A 24,159-nucleotide genomic window follows, 5' to 3' on the forward strand; every position below is an offset into this window, starting at 1 on the left:
CTCTTCCAGCTATCAAAATGATGAAGTGGAAACATTTCTTGCTTGGTGTTCCTGAGTATTTTTATTGTTTTGTCTTCTTCCCCTCCAACATAGCACCTATCAGACCAAAATACCTTTCTCTCCATCTCAGAACTTGCATTTAGGTGAAGCTAAGTACAAGAGGAGTTTTGAATGCAGACTAGCAAATATGCTTTGCATTAGTCAAGTGTCAATGAACATATACTTCCTTTCAGCTCCCTCTCACTACGTTGTTCCGTGTTAAAAGCGTGAGACACTCTCTAACCCTCCTCAGACTACCAATTTACATTCTCAAGCAAAGTAGAAAAAGAAAGAAATCTATCATACACCATTCTGTCACTCCTGAGCTTCCATAATCTACTACTTTTTAAGATGTCTAATTTTAATGTCTACTGTCACTGTGCTTACACAGTTTCCTAATAAAATCTCCAATGTTGTATTTGCTTGTATGTGTTGAGAGGTCAGCAAAGCACTTATTTCAATGCACAGATTTTTACCTAATTTCAAATTAATACAGCAGTAGGAATGGTCAGAAAAAGGAACTGAAAGCTTTAAAACACTGATCTTGAGAACATAATCCTTAATTTTCACTGATTTAAAAATAAACCTGCAGTTTGAGCTTTGTGTGGTAGACCTGTAATAGAAAGTTTCTTGTGCAATCCAGCCCCATATGGCCTTCCTTGAGTTCTCTGATAAGGACTATCCCATCTGAACAATCTTTATCCACAGTACTGCTACAGCTGACATTTCCTAGGTGGCAGTTTTTATTATAGTGAATGAAAAGAAACATAAACACTGTATTAACAAACAGAAAAGATGCATTTACTTTTATATCAAATTTGGGTATAGCATTCAATGGAACTCGATAGCTATTAAAATGATTTCAACCTAGTTCTAATCAATCTTTTAAGAAGTGGGCAAACCTGAATTCATACCATTAAGAAGTATTTATAATGAGTTATCTATTATTAATTTTTGTAGGAAAAAAAATTCATATGTTCTTAAGTGAGTTTTAAGGCTCAATTTCATATCATAAGCCATGACAAATTTATGTACATAATGAACACTTATTTCATAATTAGTTTATTTTCCTGGCAGATCATCGTATTTCCAAACATTTGTAGAGTTAAATGCAAGTTCAGTACTTAAAATACCTAACAAGGTAAGTTTCAGCTCTTCTGGTTATTAGATAAAATCACATTTATCTTTTAAAATATCTAAGTTTTCTTTAAAATATTTTAAAACCAGAAGCATCTGTTGTAATTGAAAAGTTGAATTAAAACAGTTCTTCCAAGAAGATTAGAAAATAACCTCAGCAAACCAACTCTGAACTCCAAATGAAAAACAATTACAATTGCTCTGTGCACTTAAGATCATGGTTTTGCTCACTAAAAACTGTTTCTGTTTAATCAAAGTTGAAGAAAATGGTATTTAATATGGTTCAATCCCTTAGTTTTGGGGTTTGTTTTTTAAGGGGAGAGGTTTTCATTGTGATGTTTACCTATTCAATACACATGCAGTTTCAAACTGATTAAATGGAAGCAGTGAGACAGAAAATAAGCTGCCAGCAGGATGAACAGAGGCCACCAACCAAATCTTCATGTCCTATCCGCAGTATAACATCTTCAAGGGATTCAAAGTACATCTCCTCAGTTCAAGTTCTCAGAGGTCACTGAGGTTTACAATTATCTCCAAGCAGTTTTCTCCACATCCTGTTAAGCTCTCTCTAAACAATTGTGTGTGTTGCCATGCAACTTCACCATCCCCTCCATTTAGAATTGCTTCCAATGTAACTTCTGTCGCACCAGAAAAATCCGAGTAGGAGCAAAGATTTTTATCTATTGGAGGAAAAGGTAAGCGGTTCAGTAAATCAATGCTCTAGATAGCACATAATGCTAGAATGCACAATAAAAATGCTGTGTTGTAATGAATAAGCATTCTCAGTTGCAGCTACTCAAATTCATCTGTCCCTCAGTGGCAGGAGAAAAATCATCTGCAAATTTCTAATTTTTTTTTAATGCACCTGCTCAAAGGACCTAGTCAAGATTGAGGCCACCACTCAGAGGCATCGAGCCTTTCTAGTAAAACACGCAAGTATCTTATAGCCACCATGTTCTTGCTAACCATGCTCTGTTGCAGGTAGGGTTGCATATATCCAACTGGGTTCTGTACCAGTTTTGATTAAATGTACAATATTTTCTTCACACTTCTGAGATGGAGGCAGAAAAGTAAGAATGCATTTGCACTTCATTTTTAGTATTTGCTCAGGTCTCTCTCCATATCAACCACTGCTGCATGAAATAATTCATTATCTAAATTTCACACTTACCTCCTGTCAGAGCAACTTCTGCTGTTGAAGAGCAAAGTTTCCACTTTATTCTTCCACTCTGAAACGTTTGGCTGCTGGTCCTGACTGAAACAGTATCTATTTTTAGACCGACTGACTTGCACTCAAACTTCCAGCTGATGGAAGCAGAGGATGACCCTTCTTTCCGGGCTAGATAAACCTAAAAAGAGAAAGACAGTGTCAGTATGTCGAAAACTGTCATGACAAATTAATTGTTGCAACAAGGACAAAAATCTTACAACAGCACACGTTCCTTCTTCTCAAGCTTCTGAACCTCTAAAACTGTGCACAGTACAATATTGTACATATCTCATTTTGAATCCTTAAGACTGTTCCACAGTTAGGTAATCATACATGTTCATAGTCTTTCACTAGGGAACACTGATCTATCACAACATGCTTGGTAAAGTTAAGACATAAAAGTATCTAAGTTCATTATTACAAAAAAAAAAAAAACCCCAAACCAAAAACCACCAAAACCCCAACAACAAACCAGATTTCTGGGGTTTTCATATAAGTGCACTGGCTCGTACACTTTGGTTGTCTGGTATTGAAGAAAACTAATAAGTGTTTCAGATTCTTCAGATCTGGCTGCATATTATTTCTCCTAGGACTTGACATGTCTGGATTAAAGCAAATCACACATTAACATTACCTGAACTGTTAAGATTTGCATAATTTAGTGTAGTCCCAATGCTGTTCTAAACTCCACCTGACTGAACAGTCAGGCCCATGTTAACATTCAGTAAAATTACAATGCCTTCTTAGAAGAATTATGTAATAAGCAGGTGATGATCATTTCAAGTCTATTATCAGCAAACCACAGTAACAGACATTACAGATTAAAGAGTCAAAACTGCCATGATCCTTTCAGAATCCTTAGGTAAGAAAATTCATCCAAATTCTGTGCATTAATGTCATACTGAATGGACTTCCACAGCTCTTCGGTTTTTAATGTGGAAAGAACAATGATCAAAGACATAAAACACACTATAAAGCTATTCTGATTTTCAATAGAATAGTGTTTGAGCACGTGCACAAGAGTGTAAGAAGGATACCATTCTCTAAAATGTGGTACTTCAACATGGATTTTACCTATCTGCTAAAAAATCTGGTCACTTCCTGAAAGACAAATTAAATTTATTTCTAGTTTCTTAACTCACATGGCAATCTTACCTGAAGATCAAGAGTAATATTTACTAACATCAGCTAGATTCTATGGGCATCAGAGGAGGTTTTGATGCCGAACACTGGCAAGGGTTTTCTATTTCATTGGAGTTAACTGTATTTTTAAGTATGATGTTTTATTTTTAATAATTGTTATCCTTACTACTTTCCAATCTGTTTCAATCTTCCTCCAGATAGACTCTGCCTTCCAAACACCTGCTTCCCAGCCACTTAATTTTTCATTATTGTTGGAAATCCGAGTATAACTATCTTCTACTATATTGTAGATGAGGTGGAAGTGTTTAGATGTCTTCTCTTTTTCGGAAGGAACAAAAATCACTTCTTTTCTTGTCTGAAAAAGGAAAAAAAACCCAAGCACCTTCATTGCCCAAGACACTTCACTAAGTTACTTTTAAACAGCATGCTATGGTTTCCCAACTCAGTTTTGCATCTAACTGGAAAAAGTAATTTTCAGGACACATCACGGACAAAAGCATTTCTGCAAAATGAAAGTTTTAGACCAGTTTCCTGCAGCTGACCTGTACCTTTCCCAGAGAGGAGCAGTAACTTTTTTTTTTTAACACTTATACAATTACTTTTAGAAGTAAATTATTAACAAAGTAAGACAAAATTATCAAATTTACGTAAGATATTAACATGTTAGGAATAGCTTCTATGTTGACTAGATCTTGTACAGCTAATAAGTAATTGGTTATTTTGAATAGCAAATGTAATTCTGTGACAAATCAACTTAAACCACCAAACAAGCAACCAAGATTTGTCATTGTTCTTAGGAGTTTCAACAAAGCATAAATTAGTTTAAACTATGGTGAAATCTTAAAAGTTTCTCAGACTTAAGCAGTCCTATGAAGCTCACTAATTTCACTTCACTGGTTCTATTTAGGATTGTCAGTCATTCCACACGAGAAGTTCACCAGAAAATTTATGGAAAGAGTGATGAGGTAAGTCACATCTTTGCATGCTATGGTCCTGGGAAACTGTATCTTAGCATAAAGCAAAACTCCTGCTTCCAGAAACAGGCAAAAACAGACACGAGATTCGAGTTTCAAAGACTATTCCATTCACAATCTTAACTGCTCTCACACTGTTTTCTTGATAAAAGCAGGTCCTACCTCCATAGTAACACAAATAAAATGTTTTTAGAGTTTTCCCAACTACTTTCAACCGTCTTAAGCTTTCTAGTTGTGTCATACTAGAATTAATTAAAAAGAAAAAAAAAGTATTTTTAATTAACTTTTAAGAGCAAGACTAATTTTAGATCAAGAATTCAAACACATTTTTAGAATCAACAGCTCAACATCAATCCTCAGATTTACTTGTAGACCTCTCTTCAACTCCTATCAAACTTGCACTTCATGTTTTGGCAAGTCTCCACGTTTGAACTATGCAGGTTATCTACCATGAAGTGCTATTCCTCCCCTGACCATCATCACAGAATTTCTAGCTAGCTACCTCTAAGATGGTCACCAATGCGAAAGTTAAGTACCTCTGAACCAATTTCACCTCTGGCTACTCGCCAAGCCATTGAACCCGACGTTCTTCCACCATATTCTCCAGGTTTTGGTGTTTTAGGAGAAATGAATTCAACGAGCTCTACAATGGTTCTTTCTAAGAGTTCTCTTTTTCTGTTTTCTGACAAAGATTGTTGTCTCTGAAAATACATTTAAGAAAGAGTAAAAAGTTCAGAAAAACAGTATTTGTAATTCTGCTCTGGACTGACACCAAGACAGAAAAAAAAGTTGAAAAAAACGAGACTAACGCTCAAAGTCTAGGCTGTACGAAGCATTAATCTTATTCTACATGTGCAAATACAAATCAGTCATAACTGCATGAGTACTGGACAGAGGTGCTTTTTCTTTGAACCTGCATGCATTAACTGTGTTTTTCTTTTCAGATAATGTTTGTGCTGTGCTTCTTATACCTTTGCTTGGATGATCAAATACTTTCATGTTTAATAACCACTCAGAGGTATTTTATACCTTAACTGGTTTTGATATTATCTGGGGAAAGAGACAGCAAGCATAATGTATGGGTCAAACTTTTCTTCTCTAAGAGTGATTTGGTTGGACAGTCTTGGTTTTATGATCAATACCCAACAAGAGATTGATTTGGTCTCTGAAAGAGTTATTTCACAGTGAGTGATTCTATCATTAACGAACTATGACATTAACTTAGCAGAAATCTGAGAAAAATGAATCACTTACACCTGCAGGTGTATGAGTGGAAAAGAGAAAGAATTACATAAAATGCTTTATTTGCTCACATGAATAAAAATATGGACAATTATTTAAAGAATAAAATACATAGAATAAACCAGGTTGGAAGAGACCTTCAAGATCATCGCGTCCAACCCATCAACCAATCCAACACCACCTAAACAACTAACCCACGGCACCAAGCACCCCATCAAGTCTTCTCCTGAAAACCTCCAATGATGGCATACAATGATGGCAATAAAAATCATTGAGAGGCTGGGGATTTTGTCTCCACAATTTTCACATCACAAATACAGAGCTGGTAGGTGAAGCTCTGTTTCTTGACTGGATACCACACAGGGTTGGAAAATGAAGCTCAACATTGAGTATACAAACAATTACACATCTGGGTTTGGCTGGTATGTTTTTGGTTTTTTCCCCCCTGTTTTAGTGATTGCCCAAGGCATGCACACTCAGCACACTAAGGCCTGAAATGCCAGGCCAGTAAGTGTTCCAGTTATGTCAAAAGCAGTTCTGACCGCAGAAAGTTTTGCTGTTAGGGATCAAAACAGAGGGATTTGAAAGACTTTGGTTGCAGACAACATGGAACGCTAATGGAATGCAGATACAGAGAAATTATGAGAAACAGCTCCAAGTGAACAAATTCCAGCTGCCAAATACCAGTTCTAATGCAGCAAGGGGACAATACACCTCTGCTTCTGCTGACAGATGACAAGCAGTAAGTCCAGGACCTCCTCATGAAACACCAGGCCTTCCTGAATGGAACACTTGACTGGGCACTTAGCATTTCCATATGAAGTACTACGGATGTCACGCCAGCTCAGAGGAGTTTGATATCGCTTACCCTACAATTTTCTGTGAGCCACATTCAAGTAAGGAAATCCAGTGTTGGGGTGATCGCTGCTGAAATTAGCAATGCCACAGCAAAGCATCTGCCCTTGCTGTGTTGTAAAAGTATGTGAACAAAATCCTGCTAAAGAACAGCACTTCAACTCAAAAAGGGTAGGCCTCTTTCATGGACAACACAAAAACATGAGTAAACTCCTGAACTGTAGAGAGTACAAACACACTAATTCTTGTCACCTCCCCCCACTCAGTGGACTCTGGCATACAACCGCTAGCAGCACACAAGGCATATGTAACACTGAGACTGCAGAGATCAACAGTGCCCGTGCTGTCCATTTCCTACAAACAACATTGCACTAGAATGGATTCCAAGAACTCCATTACCAATTGCTATGGTTCAAACTTCCTGGTTTTCTGTTACCCTCTATACACACACAGGTCTCAATTCTTTGGCAGACAAAGGGAGTAAGAAGGAAGAAGGACTGCAAACTGTAAGCTTTAAACTAGCCCTGCATCACATGCGAGTTGCACTGTTGATGGTTCCTGAAGGACACTTAAGTCACACCTGTGATTTAAGTGGACTCACCCATCTGTTGCTGGGTAAGCAACAGATGATCTGAGGGTAGAAATTTTAAACCTTTAAACAAGGAATACTAATGCATCTCACAACAATAACCACAAAATGGTTGTAATTCAAACTAGAGTAGTAGTTTTCTTTCTAAGAGCTGACCTGGCTGCAGCTATAAACATTCACAAGCATTAGTGTAATAACATCTGCAGCAAATTAAAAGAAGCTGTTTCCCTCTCCAACCACCCAATTTTCAATGACAGCAGCAGGAAGTTCAGGGTCCTCCTCCTGAAATGAGGCACTGCTCATACAAAATAGGTGGAAAAAAAGCTTTGTAGTCAGGGTGTGCTATAGTACTATAAATTAATATAATTTAGGAATGCCTGACCCAAATAAAAGGGTTTCTGAGAAGTAAAATAGTGTATACTGGATAAACTATCCTTGCCTCTTTTCCATCTAACACCAAGTCCCCCAAGATCCTTTCAGGTGTTGTCTGGCGTGTGATAACTGCCTTGTTTACCATGGGACAGGAAGGCAAGTTGATTTAGCATCCTTCAGGACTGAGGTAATTTACCATCGCCAGGTGCTTGTGTAAAATGAAGATTTACAAAGGTAGCCTGCCACAGAGCTGAGGGAGGGAGTCTTATGGAGACAAGACATCCCTGTTTTACATAAAGCTTACAAAAAGGATAAAATAATGAACACCCAACTTCAAAACAGATTTTGAGGGCCAGAGTGACTGAGCAAAGACCTTTGCCTCAACAACTCCATTTTTTAATACTGAAGTTGGCACCCCTCAGTATGCTAATGAGAAAAAAAAGAGTATATGCTGACGACAGGTGACTATGATACTCAGCTCTCCTCCTAGGTCATGCTAAAATGTCACTTAGAATGCAGGAACAGCCAAGTCTAGGTCACAAAATCCACAAAAGGAACATCTCTCAACAGCAGCAGCTGCAGCAAGCGTGTGCACAGGTACCTATTACCGGTGTGGTTGAGGACAGTCAACAGGCTGTGCTCCTTTTCCTCCACCCAAGAAAGGGACGCCCTTCTTGGTAAGAATTGCACCTTCAACATACAGCTTAAGTTTTGCTGCATCTCTATTTTTATATCAGAGTGATTGCAAAGACTTGTGTCTCCAACTTAGTTGGATGTTACTCAAGATTTATCAACATCTTGCAGTCAGTAAATTTGTCACCAGCAATTCCATCGATCTGAACAATAAAACTATTTGATTCTTTTAACCTTCTGAACATGTGTCAGAACAAGTCCTACTTGGGGCACTTGAGAAGCAAATGTTAATTTTGCCCAATAGTTCCAGGAAGAATCCTGGACTTTGAGACAGGCAGACATCAGAATCTCATCTGCAGCACAACATCTGGTCACTAAACACAGACACAGAGAAATAACAGCTGTGGCAATTCTTCTTTAGGCAGGAAAGAATGATCACCATCTCAGGTTCCATTTTCATTTGCGCTGCTGATAATGTATACTGTGTATCATGTTTCTCTTGAGTCGTAACTTGGAAGAATTGAGCTTGAAAGATGCGGTGTAGGAGCTCTGCATCAAAAGATACCAAGACTACAACCCCTCCTAGTGTGGAACCAGCCTCTAGGTGACCACGGGAAAAGAAGTTAGCATGGACCTCTGCCTATGTCCATTATCTGCTGAATAGATTGCAACAAAGGAAGCTCACGTCAGTGCTCACGTAATGTCATGAGCTGCATAATTCTCTGAAGTAGGTGGAAAGAAGGAAGAAACGTGACCATAGACCAACAGGCAGCATCATTTGTTGGAGACAGCACAGCACTTTTTTACTCTAAGTGAATAAGCATGATCCTGTGGTGACATCAAGGTGAGAAGCAGGTCAGACAAGCCAGCCCGTGACTCAATTGCATCTTCTTTCCTGATTTCATCAATATCGTCAGAGTAATTTTTCAGCTTACTATTGCCTCTATTTCCAATGTTCCTCCCCAATGGACAACTGCTGGAGAAGAGCCTGATGACTGGCTTCTATCACGAGCAGAAGAGAATAAAGGCCCTTCAGATCAATTCTCTAGCTAGAAGGGTTTACTGCTTGGAGAGGGTGCCATTAAATTTCTCCAACTCCACAAACAGGGCATGCATTCCTCAACTCGATTATCTGATCCTTTACCTCCTTTTACTTGGCTGCTCTGGGCACCCTTCTCAGTGCTCCACTTTGTGACCCTAATTTTTCATTACCGACAAAACAATTTCATGCCCAATTCTTCTCTTCTGAGAATGTGGCTACAACTCTCAAACCGACAGGCCTCTGAAAAAGTCTCAGCTGTTTATTTAGCCACCAGCTGGAACCCGCACTGGAACTAGTTTCTACACACAGGAATTAGCCCTAGAAGGAAGTGGGTACCAAATGGAACCACACTGTTTCAGTATACCAAGCCAAGAAAAGTGCGTTCTGTCCCAAGCAGGGGGTAGTAAAAGCTTAGCAGATAGGTATTGAGTGCACTTGCGTTCTGTGACTGTGATATGTAGGTGCAAATAGCTCCATGTGTTTTGGGGATGTTAGGCATGAACAGTGCATGTGGCTCTGAGCCTCTGGAAAGCCTTGGAAGCAGCCTGTGAATCATGCCTCTCCTTTCCTAGAGCTTGTAAAGAGTAATGGAAACAAATCAGGCCTACATTTCTTATAACAATAAATGCTATTGTTCTCAAGTTACAGTATTATTGCTGTGGAAAAAGCTCAGCTAAGGAGGCCATATAGTGACAAAGACGATGAAGTTCACTCTTAACATCTACTGATGCACAGGTCTACGCTAAAGCCACCAAGGAAAAAAAATAGTAATATACACACACAGTATGTGTATACACACAGTAGCTGGAGAGCAACCAGACAGAAAGGGACCTAGGGCTACTGGTTGACAGCCAGCTGAACATGAGCCAGCAGTGTGCCCAAGTGACCAAGGCCAATGGCATCCTGGCCTGCATCAGAAATAACGTGGCCAGTAGGAGCAAAGAAGTCGTTCTACCTCTGTAGAAGCAGCACTGGTTAGGCCACACCATGAGTCTTATGTCCAGTTCTGGGCTCTGCAATTTAAGAAGGCCATTGAGATGCTTGAACGTGTCGGGAGAAGGGCAGCAAGACTGGGGAGAGGGGTCTGGAGCACAAGCCCTATGAGAAGAGGTTGAGGCAGCTGGGGGTGTTTAGTCTGGAGAAGAGGAGGCTCAGAGGAGACCTTATTGCTGTCTACAACTACCTGAAGGGAGGTTGTAGACAGGTGAGGGTTCATCTCTTCTCCCAGGCAACCAGCAACAGAACAAGAAGACAGAGTCTCAAGCTGTGCCAGGGGAAGTTTAGGCTTGAGGTGAGGAGAAAGCTCTTCACAGAAGGAGTAATTTGCCACTGGAATGTGCTGCCCAGGGAGGTGGTGGAGTCACCATGCCTGTAGGCATTCAAAAAAGGATTGGATGTGGCACTTGAAGCCATAGTTTAGTTGTCATGAAGTGCTAGGTATTAGGTAATAGGTTGGACTTGATGATTTCTCAGGTCTTTTCCAACCTGGTTGATTCCATGATTATGCAAGAGAGAATATAATAATCCTCTTACATACCATTCTTTATTTCAGCTCTGTGACCGATTCTTACACGTTCAGTACAAAATGAGGTCTGTATAGTTAGCAGCATCTTATTTCCATAGTGCACGGACATTTCCTATCAGATTACCAAACTCATTCATTTCATTCACATTATAGTAAGACACAGGTCACTTCAAGAAATCCGTTTAAGAAAAGCTACATACCTTTCTGTTTAGTGCATTAATAGTTTCACGTAGTGTAGCCTCACTGAGTGCTTTCCTTCTAGAGAGTACTTCTTCATGTTTACAGCTGTATCTCCAAGTGACGTCAACCACCTTAAGCGTAAGAAGAAAATAAAGAAACCAACAATTCCCACGGATCTCACTTCATTTAAAGAGGCTAGCTAACCAAAATATGTTTTCCCATAGCAATTCTGGAACTCACACCAAGATGGAATACATCCCAGGTTTGCCCCAGGCAAGTATGTTTATTATTAACATCGTTACTCCTACCTCATCTTTGGAGAATGCAATTATGTAGGAGAGCTTCTTTCCCCACCCAGTTTCATAGAGAAGAGGTTTGTCACAGGCATTTTCACAGGGATCACAGTGAAGCCATCTTTTCTGAGATGAAGAATACACTTCAGTCCACAGATGATCTATATAACACAGTCCAAGAATAAACAATTAATTATAAGGATAACTCCTCACTTGTAGTATTGCAGAATATTTTATTCTTTCCAGAGTTATTAAATGGAAGAGCAGGTGAAAGAACATGTTTTCTGTTCATCTACATTCAGAAGAGTTATCAGTGCTTTCTCTTTCTATCTTAGGATCACAGTTTTAGACTCAACTAAAGATTGTGTCATTCTGAAGTCAATCATCTACCTCACTTGCAGAACTGTATCTCATCAGGCAAGATAGGAAATTGCACTTATATTGTCTTTGTTAGCTGAACTGCATAACTCTGTATGCTGCCTGATTGCTGACATAATCTGAGACCCATTAAACACATAACCTGATTTTGCATAGGTCTGTACTAACATTACAATATTCTAGAATACTGGTACCTGTACAGTCCCAGACGTATCTAGCTTCAAACCCAACAGCTCTGCAACACAGTGTAAAACAGTTAGCCCACTCCCCACAGCGTCCACGTCTGGTTTCCAGGAGTTTCTCAGGGTTGTTATACCTACAGAAGAAAAAGAAAACACAAAGAGAATAATTAAAAATATATTTTACCTTTCATAATCTTTATGTCATGACTGTCCTTGGGATGATTTGAACAGATTTCAGTGCCATTCAGCCCAGAGAACATATTAGAAATTGCTGCCTTACTACAAAATAAGTGTGTGTAGAATGCTACTTTTACATTGACTCATACAACTCCATCATGCTTATGGCAGCACTGAAACTAATCTGCACTCCTTCAGCTTTCAAAATTGACTTAGATTTCATCTTAAAATATGCTTTTTGTAAGCTGGTCCTTTTGATAGTAAACAAAAATACTATGAAGTGTGGTACTCGCTCTTTTCCTATAGCCTCAGCAAAGACATGCATTACCCTTTGTGCTTTCCCATAGAAATGAACATTTCCCTGAAATAACAAAACCCTACCAATATCCTGGGGCAACATTAACATATTTTACTCAGAAGTTGTACTTTATCAAATTAACAGTTAAAAAAATAAGAAAGATCAGGCAAGTATTCAGAACAAGGTCACGTAAAAGAAAGCGGTATGTATTTAAAAAAAATCTCTAATCTTGTACAGCAATTGTCGGGTCATTGCTGTGTACCAGCAACCAACGCTGCAACCATCCTATCGCGTTACTTAAAATAGCTTCTCTGATCTTCCAACCAACAGCTTATCACTTGTTTAATAAATACACAAATGCAAAGGTGTTTCTTGAAAGACAAGGAGAAAAAAACAACAAACAAAAAACCCCAACAAAAGCAAATGACTGTGTGCTCACCTTGGGAATCTATTAGAGAGCTGACACTGGTTACAGTAATGATTTTCTACTCGACTGGCATTCCATCTTAGCTCATCATCAGTAGGCAATAGGTAGCCACTTTTAGGCTCTGTCTGCCCACCACACCTCCTGCAGGGAAGATTATCTACCCACTGAAAAAAGTCGTTCTTAAACCACTGTGAGAGCTCCAACAACAAGAAGTCCTCTTCATTTATGTGTGCACCTGTAAAATGTATACAACATACTGTTAGGTCAAACGGAAACATAAATGTAGATACTGATAAGTCCAACTAAATAAATCTCCATCTCTGGGCCTTTATTATATTTTAAGTCTCATTATTAAAAAAGCTTCCCATGTTACTTAAGAACACATGAAAGAGAAAACGTACATTCTCAAGACTGAATAAAACCCAACTGTACACGTGAAGAACAAAAAATTGCATTCCTAATCCAAGTTAGATACACAGTGAAGTCTGTTGAGTTTCCTCATGTCCTGTTCTTCCAGGGCTTTAGAAAAAAAGTGTTCTTTTTCCACTCCCATTTCCAGCAGAGAGGAAACAGTCTAGGAGGTTCCTGGAGTGCATGGAAACTAAATTCCTGGTGAGTAAGCCAACTAGGGAAGGCCACACACTAAACCCATTCACTAATAGAGAAGATGTGTAGATGATGTGATGGCTGGCATCTGCCTTGGGCAAAATGATCACTAAACAGCAGAGTTTTCTGTTCTCAGGGAAGAAAAGCCAGGGGTCAATGTAACTGCTGCCTGTTTAAGAGACTAGTTGACAGAGTCCCTTGACAGGCAGTCCTGAAGGGCAGAGGAGTCTAGGAAGGCTGGACATGCAAGTAGGAAACCTGCAAGGTGCAGGGGCAGACTGTCCCAGTGTGCTATGAGTCAGAGAGGAAGAAAGTCAGCATAGCTGAAGAGAGAGCTTTGGCTGGAATTCAGTAAGAAAAAGTAAGTTTATGGCCTATGGAAGAAGGGGTAGACCACTCAGGAAGACTAGAAAGAGTTTTGAGTTTATGCAGGGAGAATACTAGAAGGGCCAAAGCTGAAGTAGAACTTAATCTGGTTACTGCCATAAAAGGGAATAAAATTGTTTCTATAAATACATAAATGACAAAAGGAAGACCAAGGAGAATCTCCATCCTCTATTGGACACAGGGGGAAGCACAGTTACAAAGGATGAGAACAGGCTGATACACAAAATTCTTTCTTTGAATCATTCTTTAAAAGTAATACCAATTATTCTCCAGGTACCCAGTCCCCTGAGCTAGCAGACAGGGATGAGAAGCAGAATGAATCCCCCAAAATCAAAGGGGAAATGGTTACTGACATGCTATACCACTTAGACACACAAAAATCTGCAGGCCCAACCAGGATAGAAGGGTACCAAAGGAGCTGGTAGAACTGCTCACTAAGTCACTTTACATCATTTTCAAGCAGTTCTGGCTAACTGGAGTGGTCCCAATTCACTGGAGGCTAGCAAATATGATGAACATCCACAAAAAAGGCTGGAAGGGGGGATCTGACCTGTCAATCTGACCTCAGTGCCAGGGAAGGTCATGGAGCAGATCTTGAGTGCCATCACATGGCACATGAAGGACAATGAGGTGATCAAGCCCAGTCAGCATGGATTTATGAAAGACAGGGCCTGCTTGGCTATCCTGACCTCCTTCTACAACAAGGTGACCAGCTTGGTGGGTGAGGGAAAGGCTGTGCATGTTGTCTACCTGTACTTCAGTACAGCCTTTGACACTGCATCCCAAAGCATTCTCCTGAGGAAACTGGCTACCCATGGCGTGGGTGGGTGGATGCTTCCCTGGGATAAGCAATGGCTGGATGGCTGGGCCCAAAGAGTGGTGGTGAAAAGAGTTAAATCCATTTGGTGGCCAATCGCAAGTGGTGTTTCAGTCATTTTGACTAGTTCAGCCTGATGGCTTGGAAAGAAGCATCTGGAAACATTACCCTCCTCCTTATTTCCCCCTTTTAATAATGTGCACAGCAGAATTAGAGCAGAGTCTAAGAGCTATGCTTCTCTCGAATTCTCTATTTAAAGGAATGTAAATAGTTTCCATTTGTTACTGCTAAGCCTCTTTCCTCCATTGCATTGTCCTACACTGCTGAATGAGAATGCCTTGTACTTGTTTAGGCAGTGTCCTATTTCCCGGTATAGCTAAAAAAGAAAAGAAAGATAAATGACTAAGAAAGCTCCCTAAAGCCAAGGGCATAATTACATATCAGTGTGTGGTTACAGACGACATCACAAAGTCATTCATAAAAATTATGAGCTTTCTTTCTGGTTTGGAAATCAACACTCCCATCAAGTTAGCAGAATTGCTTCAGAGTCTCCTATCAAAAAGTCAGTGAAATGATTTTCTGGTTTAAAAGGGGTCTTGGAAGCTTTTCTTTTTTTTGGGGGGGGGCGGGAAATGTGTCTCTTGTACAACTTAAATTTCACTATATTGTTGAAAAAGATATAAAACTGTCACTTGAAAATGGAAATATGACATTTTTGAACATTAAAAAGTCTGTCAGTTAAAACTTCTGTATTTATGAAAATACATACTTTAACCATCAATGCTACAAACATTTATATATGTATTTCACTTCTAGCTCCAAGAGAATGGCACAAGCCTAGCCATTAAAACATTAGCAAGAAAAGGGATTCTTTGTATCAGGCTGTGTCTGGGAAAGGTGTCAAGCAAACTGTCACAAATAATATACCTTAAGAAGAGAAGTGGCATTTTGAAATTTGATTCTGAATCTGGAATTGTAGTACAGAAGGGAAAAATTACACTCTGACAGCTTCAAAACAATGAATATGCAAACAAGAAGCTCCCCTCCTCCTCCTGTAGTACCTACTTTAGATGCAAAGAATGTAATGGTATATTCAGACCATTTGTTTCCCTAGCGTTGCTTATTACTATTTCAAACAATTAAGAGCAAAAAATTTCTAAGTCAAAGCTGTAAAGAATGAATGATAAAAATTAAATTTAAAAAGCCCAGAAGTGAGTAGAGAGATGAGAACATTTGAAAACTAGGAAGAAAGTAATCATAGAGACAGCATTTGGAACCTGAAGACATATGAACAAATCTACACACTAAAGCACACGCACGATCCTGATGTTTGAAAGAATATTTCTAGTTCCATATACATTCTAACTTGGTGTCATTACCTTTGTCCAGTTCCATGGCTCGTGCTAGTTTTTCCTGAGCCTTCCCTCTCAATTGCTGGAGGGGAACTGAAGCTAGTGCCTTCTGCTGAATGGAAGGATTCTCATGCATCAACACAAGGTGCTCAAATCTTGTTTGAAGTGTTTTTAAGATATTTGCAGCCTGCAAGAGGATTTTCAGTCATGAGATGATTTATCAATTTCCAGAAGAACCAAGCCCTCCTATTTTATTGTATCAGTCACAATTCTATACTTGCAGTTACATTACATATTTCTTTACAGGTGAAATATTTGTAAAGATATGAATAAAAATTGCAGACACCACCACCTAAACTGTAAAGCCAGCCTTGTAATCTTTAAGCATTCCAAATGGTATTAAAAATGAAAAAAATTACTGATTCAGGGTGAAAAGATGCCTCCTTTTACTTACTTGCTCCCTCACTGCTCTCTATTTCTTTTAGGGACCTTTTACCTGGAAACCATTTCCTGGGCACTACTGCACCACTCTGCAGAACTCTTATTCTTTTCAGCTTTTCGATTGCTCGTTCATGAATACCGCTTGACTATTTCTGCTTCCTTCTCTCACAGGTCGACACTGGTAAGTTTTACAGACAGCCCTGTGACCACATACGAAACAGTGTCTTTCACCAGACATCAAACCAGAACAACTGATCTTTTCAGCCACTTTCCCTCAGTGCCACTTAATGGCAACTGTATGTTGCACCCAGTAAGGTACACTCGTATGTACTAAATAGCTAAAGTTCGTAATAGTATGAGGGCAAATTGTTTACTCCTATTTAAAGGGGGACAACACAGAAAGTGAAATGAGTTTAAAATAGACTCTGACATATTAGGGGTGGAGGGGGCTGCAGTACTGCTAAATTACCTTCAGTATTTAGCTTTGTTAACACTTTGTGTCATCACAAATCCACCACTTTCCTGAAATGCTAGCAACAAACATAATACAGAGGTGCAAGAACTCTTCTGAAAATAACTTCTTTTAAGGGAGCACTTAAATTAGGAGTTATTATTTTGATATAGACAGTTACTACAGGACCATTCCCTACTCAGCCCTATGAGGAGAGACTGAGGGAGCTGGGGTTGCTTAGCCTGGAGAAGAGCAGACTCAGAGGTGACCTTACTGCTCTCTACAACTACCTGAAGGGAGGTTGTAGACAGGCAGAGGTTGGTCTCTTCTCCCAGGCAACCAGCAACAGAACAAGAGGGGACAGTCTCAGGCTGCAACAGGGGAGGTTTAGGCTGGAGGTTAGGAGGAAGTTTTACACAGAGAGAGTGATTGCCCATTGGAATGGGCTGCCCGAGGAGGTGGTGGGGTCACCATCACTTGGAGGTGTTCAGGAGGAGACTTGATAGGGTGCTTGGTTGCATGGTTTAGTTGATTAGGTGGTGTTGGATGACAGGTTGGACTTGATAATCTTAAAGGTCTCTTCCAACCTGGTTTATTCTATTCTATTCTACTCCTCATAACCGCTGAAGTGGAACAAAACTCATTTCACCCTTCCTGGAGCTCACCAGATGTAATAACCTAAACCAAATTATGTTTGGATCCACTTCACAAATAGGAAGGATTAGCTTCAGAACACAAGCATCAGCTTGAAACTTGCAATACTCTTCTCACTGAAAGATCAACACAACTTTTAAAGCCTCCAGTTATGACCAGTACTAAGCAAGTAAACGCAGACAGTATATTTTAAAGGCAGCTACTGGCACGGTAACAATTAAATGGCTCCATATTCAAGTGCCTACAACAGTTTCTTTCCCAGAAGATATTATGGGTCACAATGAGTTACCAAGTCCTCCCTCTCTCTCCCCAAAAAGGCATCACTTCAATCTCACAGTATCACAGTATAACTAAGGTTGGAAGAGACCCCAAGGATCATCGAGTCCAACATGTCTCCACAGACCACACGTCTAGACCATGGCACCAAGTGCCACGTCCAGTCCCCTCTTGAACACCTCCAGGGACGGTGACTCCACCACCTCCCTGGGCAGCCCATTCCAATGACGAACGACTCGCTCAGTGAAGAACTTTCTCCTCACTTCAAGTCTAAACCTCCCCTGGTGCAGCTTGAGACTGTGTCCTCTTGTTCTGCTATCTATGCTTTTTCTTTTATCTATGCTGACCTTGGGCAGGTATTGGAAAAAACAATATGTTATAGTTCAGCCTCAATAATATGCTGATGATACAATTAAGAGACAAACTCTGTTTAAGGATGAATGACAAGCAGGCTTTTGGAAGGATTCATATTACACCAGCTTTAAGACCTAAGTGACACTAGTTCTAAGGGGAAAAGCTTTGTAGCAAGTTCAACCAGAGTAGCCTTTGAACATTCTATCAGAAGGCATAACTTCATATTTCAAAGGTATGAGGTGTTAGGAGCCTTCTGCCATCATGGCAGGTAGTATCAGATGAAAGGACTGCCTCTTTGTCTTGATAGAGAACTTCAACTCAGCACCTCAGACAAGAGAAACAACCTAAGTAACTTGCCTGGCTAAATTCCGGTCTCTCAGTTGCACGTGAGACAAAGAAAGCCCATACAGGCTACACAGAAGTCATAATGCATGAATGGAAACATCCAGCAACAATTACAAACATTACAGCTGTGCTTCTGTTCTTTTGCTGGCTCTCAAATGCCAAACACAGTGTACAGCCCCAGTCACAGCTTCCCCCACCTTCTTGTTGTTCCCTGCCAATACAAATCAGTTCTTTTTTTCAAACACACCCATATCAATAAAACATTTATGGACATCTTCAATGAAATCTCTTGCAAAGTTGCAAGAAGACTGAAGAAAACCCTTCAAAATTTCAGAAACCATTGGGACAAAAAAAAATCCTCTAGTCCAACCTCCTGCTCCAAACATGGTTAGCTATGAGGTCAGATCAAGTTGATCTGGGTTTCATCTAGTTGGGTCTTGAAAATGCCCACTTTTGGAAACAACATCACCTCTTTGAGCAACCTGTCCCAACAGTTAACTCCTCTTCTTTGTATTCAGGAATAGCATACCTACAAAGTTTTCAAGTTATAATTACCATTTCAAGAGACTGCACAGGCGATGTTTCTGGTTGCTGACGGGCAAGGGCAAGAACAGAGTCAGCAGGTCTTGAAGGCTGATGCGCAACTGTCTCAGCACTGCTCACAGTTTGAGAGGATCCTGATACATAGTGTTGATTTGACTCATTCAGTCTGCTGCTCCTCTCTCCAGCAATTAAGTCTCTGATTTTACGTAGCTGTTCAATCGAAGCTTCCTTGGGGAAAACCAAGTGAGTCTCTCCCTGAAATTTAGACAAATTATTTCAGCAATTAACGCATGTCTAAGCCAGTCAGTGGTTTGAATCTACTGCTGACAGCTATGTCATTGTCTGGAAGTTAGTACACTAAGTCTTGGCAGGATTCAGCTTTCAGATTAGGTCACTTAAAGCAGAAACTATTAGACAGAGAACCTACAGTCAGTCTAGAGAAAAAAGGCTGTAACAACATGCTTTGCTAGTTACTTATTTTGTGGAGCTGTATATGGACATATGTTGTGAAAGCAACAACAGAAATGAACAAAAAATGCCCAGTTCTCACAGTACAGAAGTGAAACACTAGGAAACACAGGAGGATACCCCATGTTAGGGAAAGAAGCCCCTGAAATAGCATCTGCTGGGAATTTTCTTCTATGCTGTTCTCTCTTAGTACTTCCCATCTGAAAAATGCTAAAACCTATTATTATTTAGACTTGTACCCACCTTGATTTCTGGGTTCCCATATCTGATTGTAACATGCAGTATAACAAAATATTAGTAATTATGACTAAAGAAAAGTATCAGCACACTTAACATGAAGAAATTGTTACCAGAAGCACAAGTATCTTGAAACACTCCACCATTTAAGAGTTCCAGTTTCTGCTGCTGCAGCACTTCTATTTATTAAACTGACAATGTGTTAATCCAGTTACTTTAGGTCACCTGCCAGCGCTTCACTTGAACACTCAGAATCACCATAAAACTAAACAGATATATCAACCCAAATGTGTCCTTCTCATTTTTTAACTGTAAGAGCTGAAAGAGCTGATTTGTCAAGTAGAGGCTAAAGAGAGGACAGAGGTGGGAGAAGGAACTTGTAGCACGTTTAAAGTAACTGTTATTACTGAGTCCTTTGCTAGCTACATGGACACCTCCTGTCCAAACCTGGTGTGTTTAAAAGTCATCTCTTGAGTGCATCATGAAAATAAATCCATAGACCATTTTTCCCTCTGCAATTACCATTTATTTCAGTAGACTTCTTTTTTCTTTTTTTAATTAGGACAACTATACTACTTAACATCACCAGAAGAGAAGGCAGAGGTCTCATGACAGCTGGACCTAAGTAACATAATGTACATACCCATATGGAAGCATGCCATTAAACAGACAGATCCAAGGAGACAGAAAGAGCTTTGCACCCTTAAACAAAAGGGGTTTATAATTTTTTTGGGGTTGGTGGGATTTTGCTGTGGTTTTTGTTTTGCATTTGTTTGGGGTTTTCTTCACCCCAGATTTCCAGTAATTCAAAGGCTACTTCTAGCTTAACAAGGTTTGCCAGTTTAAGTATCACCAAGACAGAAGACCATTTCAGGACACCAAACAGTTTCCAAAATACGATTTTTGACTGCAATAGAATCAAGATTCACTCAAGACTATCCTCCCACTATTTCAATAGTCTCCTGCCTCCCACTGTTGTCACAACACCACTAGTACTCACGCAGCTGCATTGTGAATTTGCTGAACCCCAACTTTTAAAGATGGCAGTTCACAGATTAAGTTAGTTCTAGCTCCATCAGATATCTGAAGCACTCTCATCTAAATTTTCTGTTGGATAACTGCAGATACTTACAAACAAGGATAGCAATTGGCTTAAAATCTAGTCTCTTACAACTGGAAAAGCAGGGGAAAAAACCTCCAGCTTTAATTACATAAATTATTAAATTACACTCACCTCTTCAAATCCCATCTCAAATAAACACTCAACTGCTCCTCTGACTGGCAACAGCCTTGTGGAAAACGCTGGATTTCCAATTCGAATAAATCTGTATTTTTCTTCATAAGGATTCCTGAGGAAATTGAAAGTTTTAGATCTGTTTGCAAATTAGGTAAAAACTTCCAAGCTGAGGAACCTTAGAGCTTAGTAATTTGTATGAAATTTCTTTTCAAGTTTCATTTCATTCACACCATGTAAATAGAATGTGACACCTATCTAAAACTTTGACCTACTTCAAAGACTATATATGGTTGGAAGAGACCTCAAAAATCATCCAGTCAAACCTTTGACCCAGTACTGAAGGGTCAACACTAAACCATGTCACTGAGTGCCAGGTTCACACGCTGCTTGAACTCCTCCAGGGATGGAGACTCCACTGCCCTGGGCAGACCATTACAATGTTTGATAATCCTTTCAGTGAAGAACTACTTCCTAACATCCAGCCTGAACCTCCCCTGGCACAGCTTGTAACCATTTCCTATAGTCCTGTCATTTGTCACCAAGGAGCAGAGGCTGGTCCCCTCCTCACTACAGCCTCCCTTCAGGTAGCTATAAACACCATTAATGTCTCCCCTCAGCCTCCCCTTCTGTAGGCTGAACAATCCCAGCTCCCTCAAGCATTCCTTCTAAGTCAGGTGCTCCAGGCCCCTCATGAGCCCCGCTGCCATTCTCTCAACACACTCCAGCACCTCAGTATCACATCCTTCTGCATTTAACTTTTCAAGTTACAGACCGGTTCTAAATTTTAGCTCACAATTTAAGTTCAGAAATACATGGTTTGTAGTCCTAGCCAGCAGGGCTTAGTCTGCAGTGACACACAAAGACAAGCACCCCTCCAACCAGCAGCATTTCATTTGAACTTCTCCACTTGATGCTGGGTGGTTTTAGACCCACTACAGAAGCTATGATGAACTTTCCAGTATGTGGGTAAAGCTACTGTGGTCTCTTTACTTTTAAAGGAGAGCTACAAGGATGACATGGGACTGCAACATCCCTTCTATGAAGAAAGACTGAGACCTGGGGCTGTTTAGATTTGAGAGAAGGCTGAGATGGGATCTTATTAGAGGGGATCTAATCAGTGTCTATAAATATCTGAAGGGTGAGTGTCAAGGTGAAGGTGCCAGTCTCTTTTTGGTGGTGCCCAGTGATAGGACAAGTTAAAATGGGTACAGGCCGGAACCCAGGAGGTTCCACCTCAATGGAACCGCCTTACAGGGAGGGTGACAGCACTAGCACAGACTGCCCAAGAGAGGTTGTGGAGTCTCCTTCACTGAAGACTTTCAAAACTTGCCTGGATGCATTCCTGTGCAGCCTGCCCTAGGTGATCCTGCTTTGGTAGGGATGTTGGACTCAATCTCTGAAGCCCTTCCAATGCCTAACATTCTGTGATGGACTACCTCTGTTCCATTTTTCTTTTAACTCTTTTACGCCTTCTCTCTTTTCTTTCATTAAAAGAAGTCAGCCCAGGCCCCCGCGTTCTGTCACACAGCACTACTTTTTCAAACGCACGACAAACCAGATATAGACAGGGAATGGCAGCTTGTACATCTTGAGTTGCTTGAAGATATCAAGGCCAATCATACATCCTGGTGTGTATATAGATCCTACAGAGCCACCTCCCAAAAATTCAACTAAAATTAACTCTTGATAACAATCTTACCAAGCCAGAAAAAGAAAGGAAACAAACAAACAAAAAAATCCAGTTACTATTTTAGCATTACTTGTTATGCATCCACTAATTTTTAAGTGCTTGCAGAATGAGGGTCAATGCAGGCCAACCAGCAATAAATACAAAAATAAAAATCCAAGCTACGAAATGACAACAAAATGAAGAGAGATGTTTCTGAAGTTTGATATTATGTAACAAGATTGAATCATACACCTCATCTCTTAGATGGTCTGTCTGTAAGCCCAGAAATAAGATGCTTCACTTAAGATAAGTTGCTTCCAAAGCTGCATTAGTAACCCAACAAGAATCACTAAATTCACAAGTAGGCTCTGTTCTCAAAGTGCTTGACTTGCCACGCCGCTGCCGCCTGCCCTCCGCCCGCTGCGCCCACAGAACCTCTCGGCACCCCCGCACTGTCGAGCCCAGCGAGTTACGGCCAGGGAGAGAACGCGGGCCGCGGGGTGGGACAGGTCAGCTCCTCAGGCTCCCGCCCCACCACCTGAGCCACCTTCGGAGGCGAAGGAGAGCCCCGCCAGCTGCTCCTCACTAGAAGAGCCGTCGGACAGTAGATGCCACTGTGGTGGAAGCGGCAGGCTTCTAACAGCCACAGCAGTGAGGGGACCTGGTGGCCAGACACCCTGCGGCAACGCCCAGCTGACGGCCCGCGAACCGAGCCCGACGGGGCGGCGACCCAGATCGCCTCCGGCCGGCTCCGCTCACCACAGGATATTGTCTGCGTAGGTGAGAAGCAGCCGCGAGGCCTCCAGGAAAATCTCCCGCCCGTTCTGGCAGAGCTCACTGACAGCAGGGGAAACCCCCGAGGAAGAGAAGCCCACAGCAGCCACCATCTTGCCGTCCGTGCCGCGTCACCGCCAGCAGCCGCAGTACGCAGCAGCCCGCGTGCGCGGCCAGAGCGCGGCGGTCACCGCCCCCAGGCCACTCCTCCGCCACCGCCTCTTGTCTTAAAGGTCCAGAGGCCGCCGCTTGCACCCGGCTGCCACGCACCGCTTAAGGTCGGGAGTGTCACAGGAGCTGCTAAACTACTTTACCCGGATGGTTTTCATGACATTTTAATCGATACTCTGTCCCGGTTTTGCAGTAGGGCCTCCCGTCCCTGGGAGCTCTTGGAAGCTCGTGGGGTAAGCGGCAATGTTACAGAGAGACATAAACCCATTCTTACACCGGCCGTGTTTGCATGCGCTAGTGTTTAGTGCCCCTCGTTTGGCCCCAAATCAACCACAAGGATGGGAAAACTACTGTTGCTCCTTGCCCCCTCCTTGTTACCTTGTCCAGTCCTACCCAGTCTGTCCAAATGCAGAAAATGCCCCTAGGTTCTGCTGCTTCTGCATGTCTGGTTTATGCTATTAGTGGAAGAACTGCCGTGAAGAATCTTGGACAAAAAGGTCTATGGAGCTTCGCTTTCTTAAGAATGTTGGTTTGCGATTATTAAGGCCAGGCTGGATGCGGCTCTGAGCAATCTCATCTAGTGTGAGGTGTCCCTGCCCATGTTGGGGGTTGGAACTGCATGATCCTTGAGGTCCCTTCCAACCCTAACAATTCTATGACTCTCTGATTATGCTCTCTCTG

The 24,159-nt window shown here is 41.0% G+C and overlaps 1 protein-coding gene across 1 annotated transcript; it reads right to left on the reverse strand.

The window, feature by feature from the left end:
* Positions 1–1,028: 1,028 nt before the first annotated feature.
* On the reverse strand, positions 1,029–23,451 carry NGLY1 (N-glycanase 1). The gene is made up of 12 exons (XM_009905437.2): positions 23,293–23,451; positions 20,862–20,976; positions 18,935–19,177; positions 15,886–16,045; positions 12,709–12,931; positions 11,807–11,928; positions 11,250–11,395; positions 10,962–11,072; positions 5,040–5,204; positions 3,696–3,884; positions 2,348–2,525; positions 1,029–1,856 (listed from the first exon to the last, which is right to left on the reverse strand). The coding sequence occupies exons 1-12, from the start codon at positions 23,418–23,420 to the stop codon at positions 1,681–1,683; spliced, it is 1,956 nt and encodes a 651-aa protein (XP_009903739.1). The 5' UTR covers positions 23,421–23,451; the 3' UTR covers positions 1,029–1,680.
* Positions 23,452–24,159: the final 708 nt, after the last annotated feature.

Source organism: Dryobates pubescens, chromosome 4 (assembly GCF_014839835.1).
Source record: "Dryobates pubescens isolate bDryPub1 chromosome 4, bDryPub1.pri, whole genome shotgun sequence".
NCBI lineage: Eukaryota > Metazoa > Chordata > Aves > Piciformes > Picidae > Dryobates > Dryobates pubescens.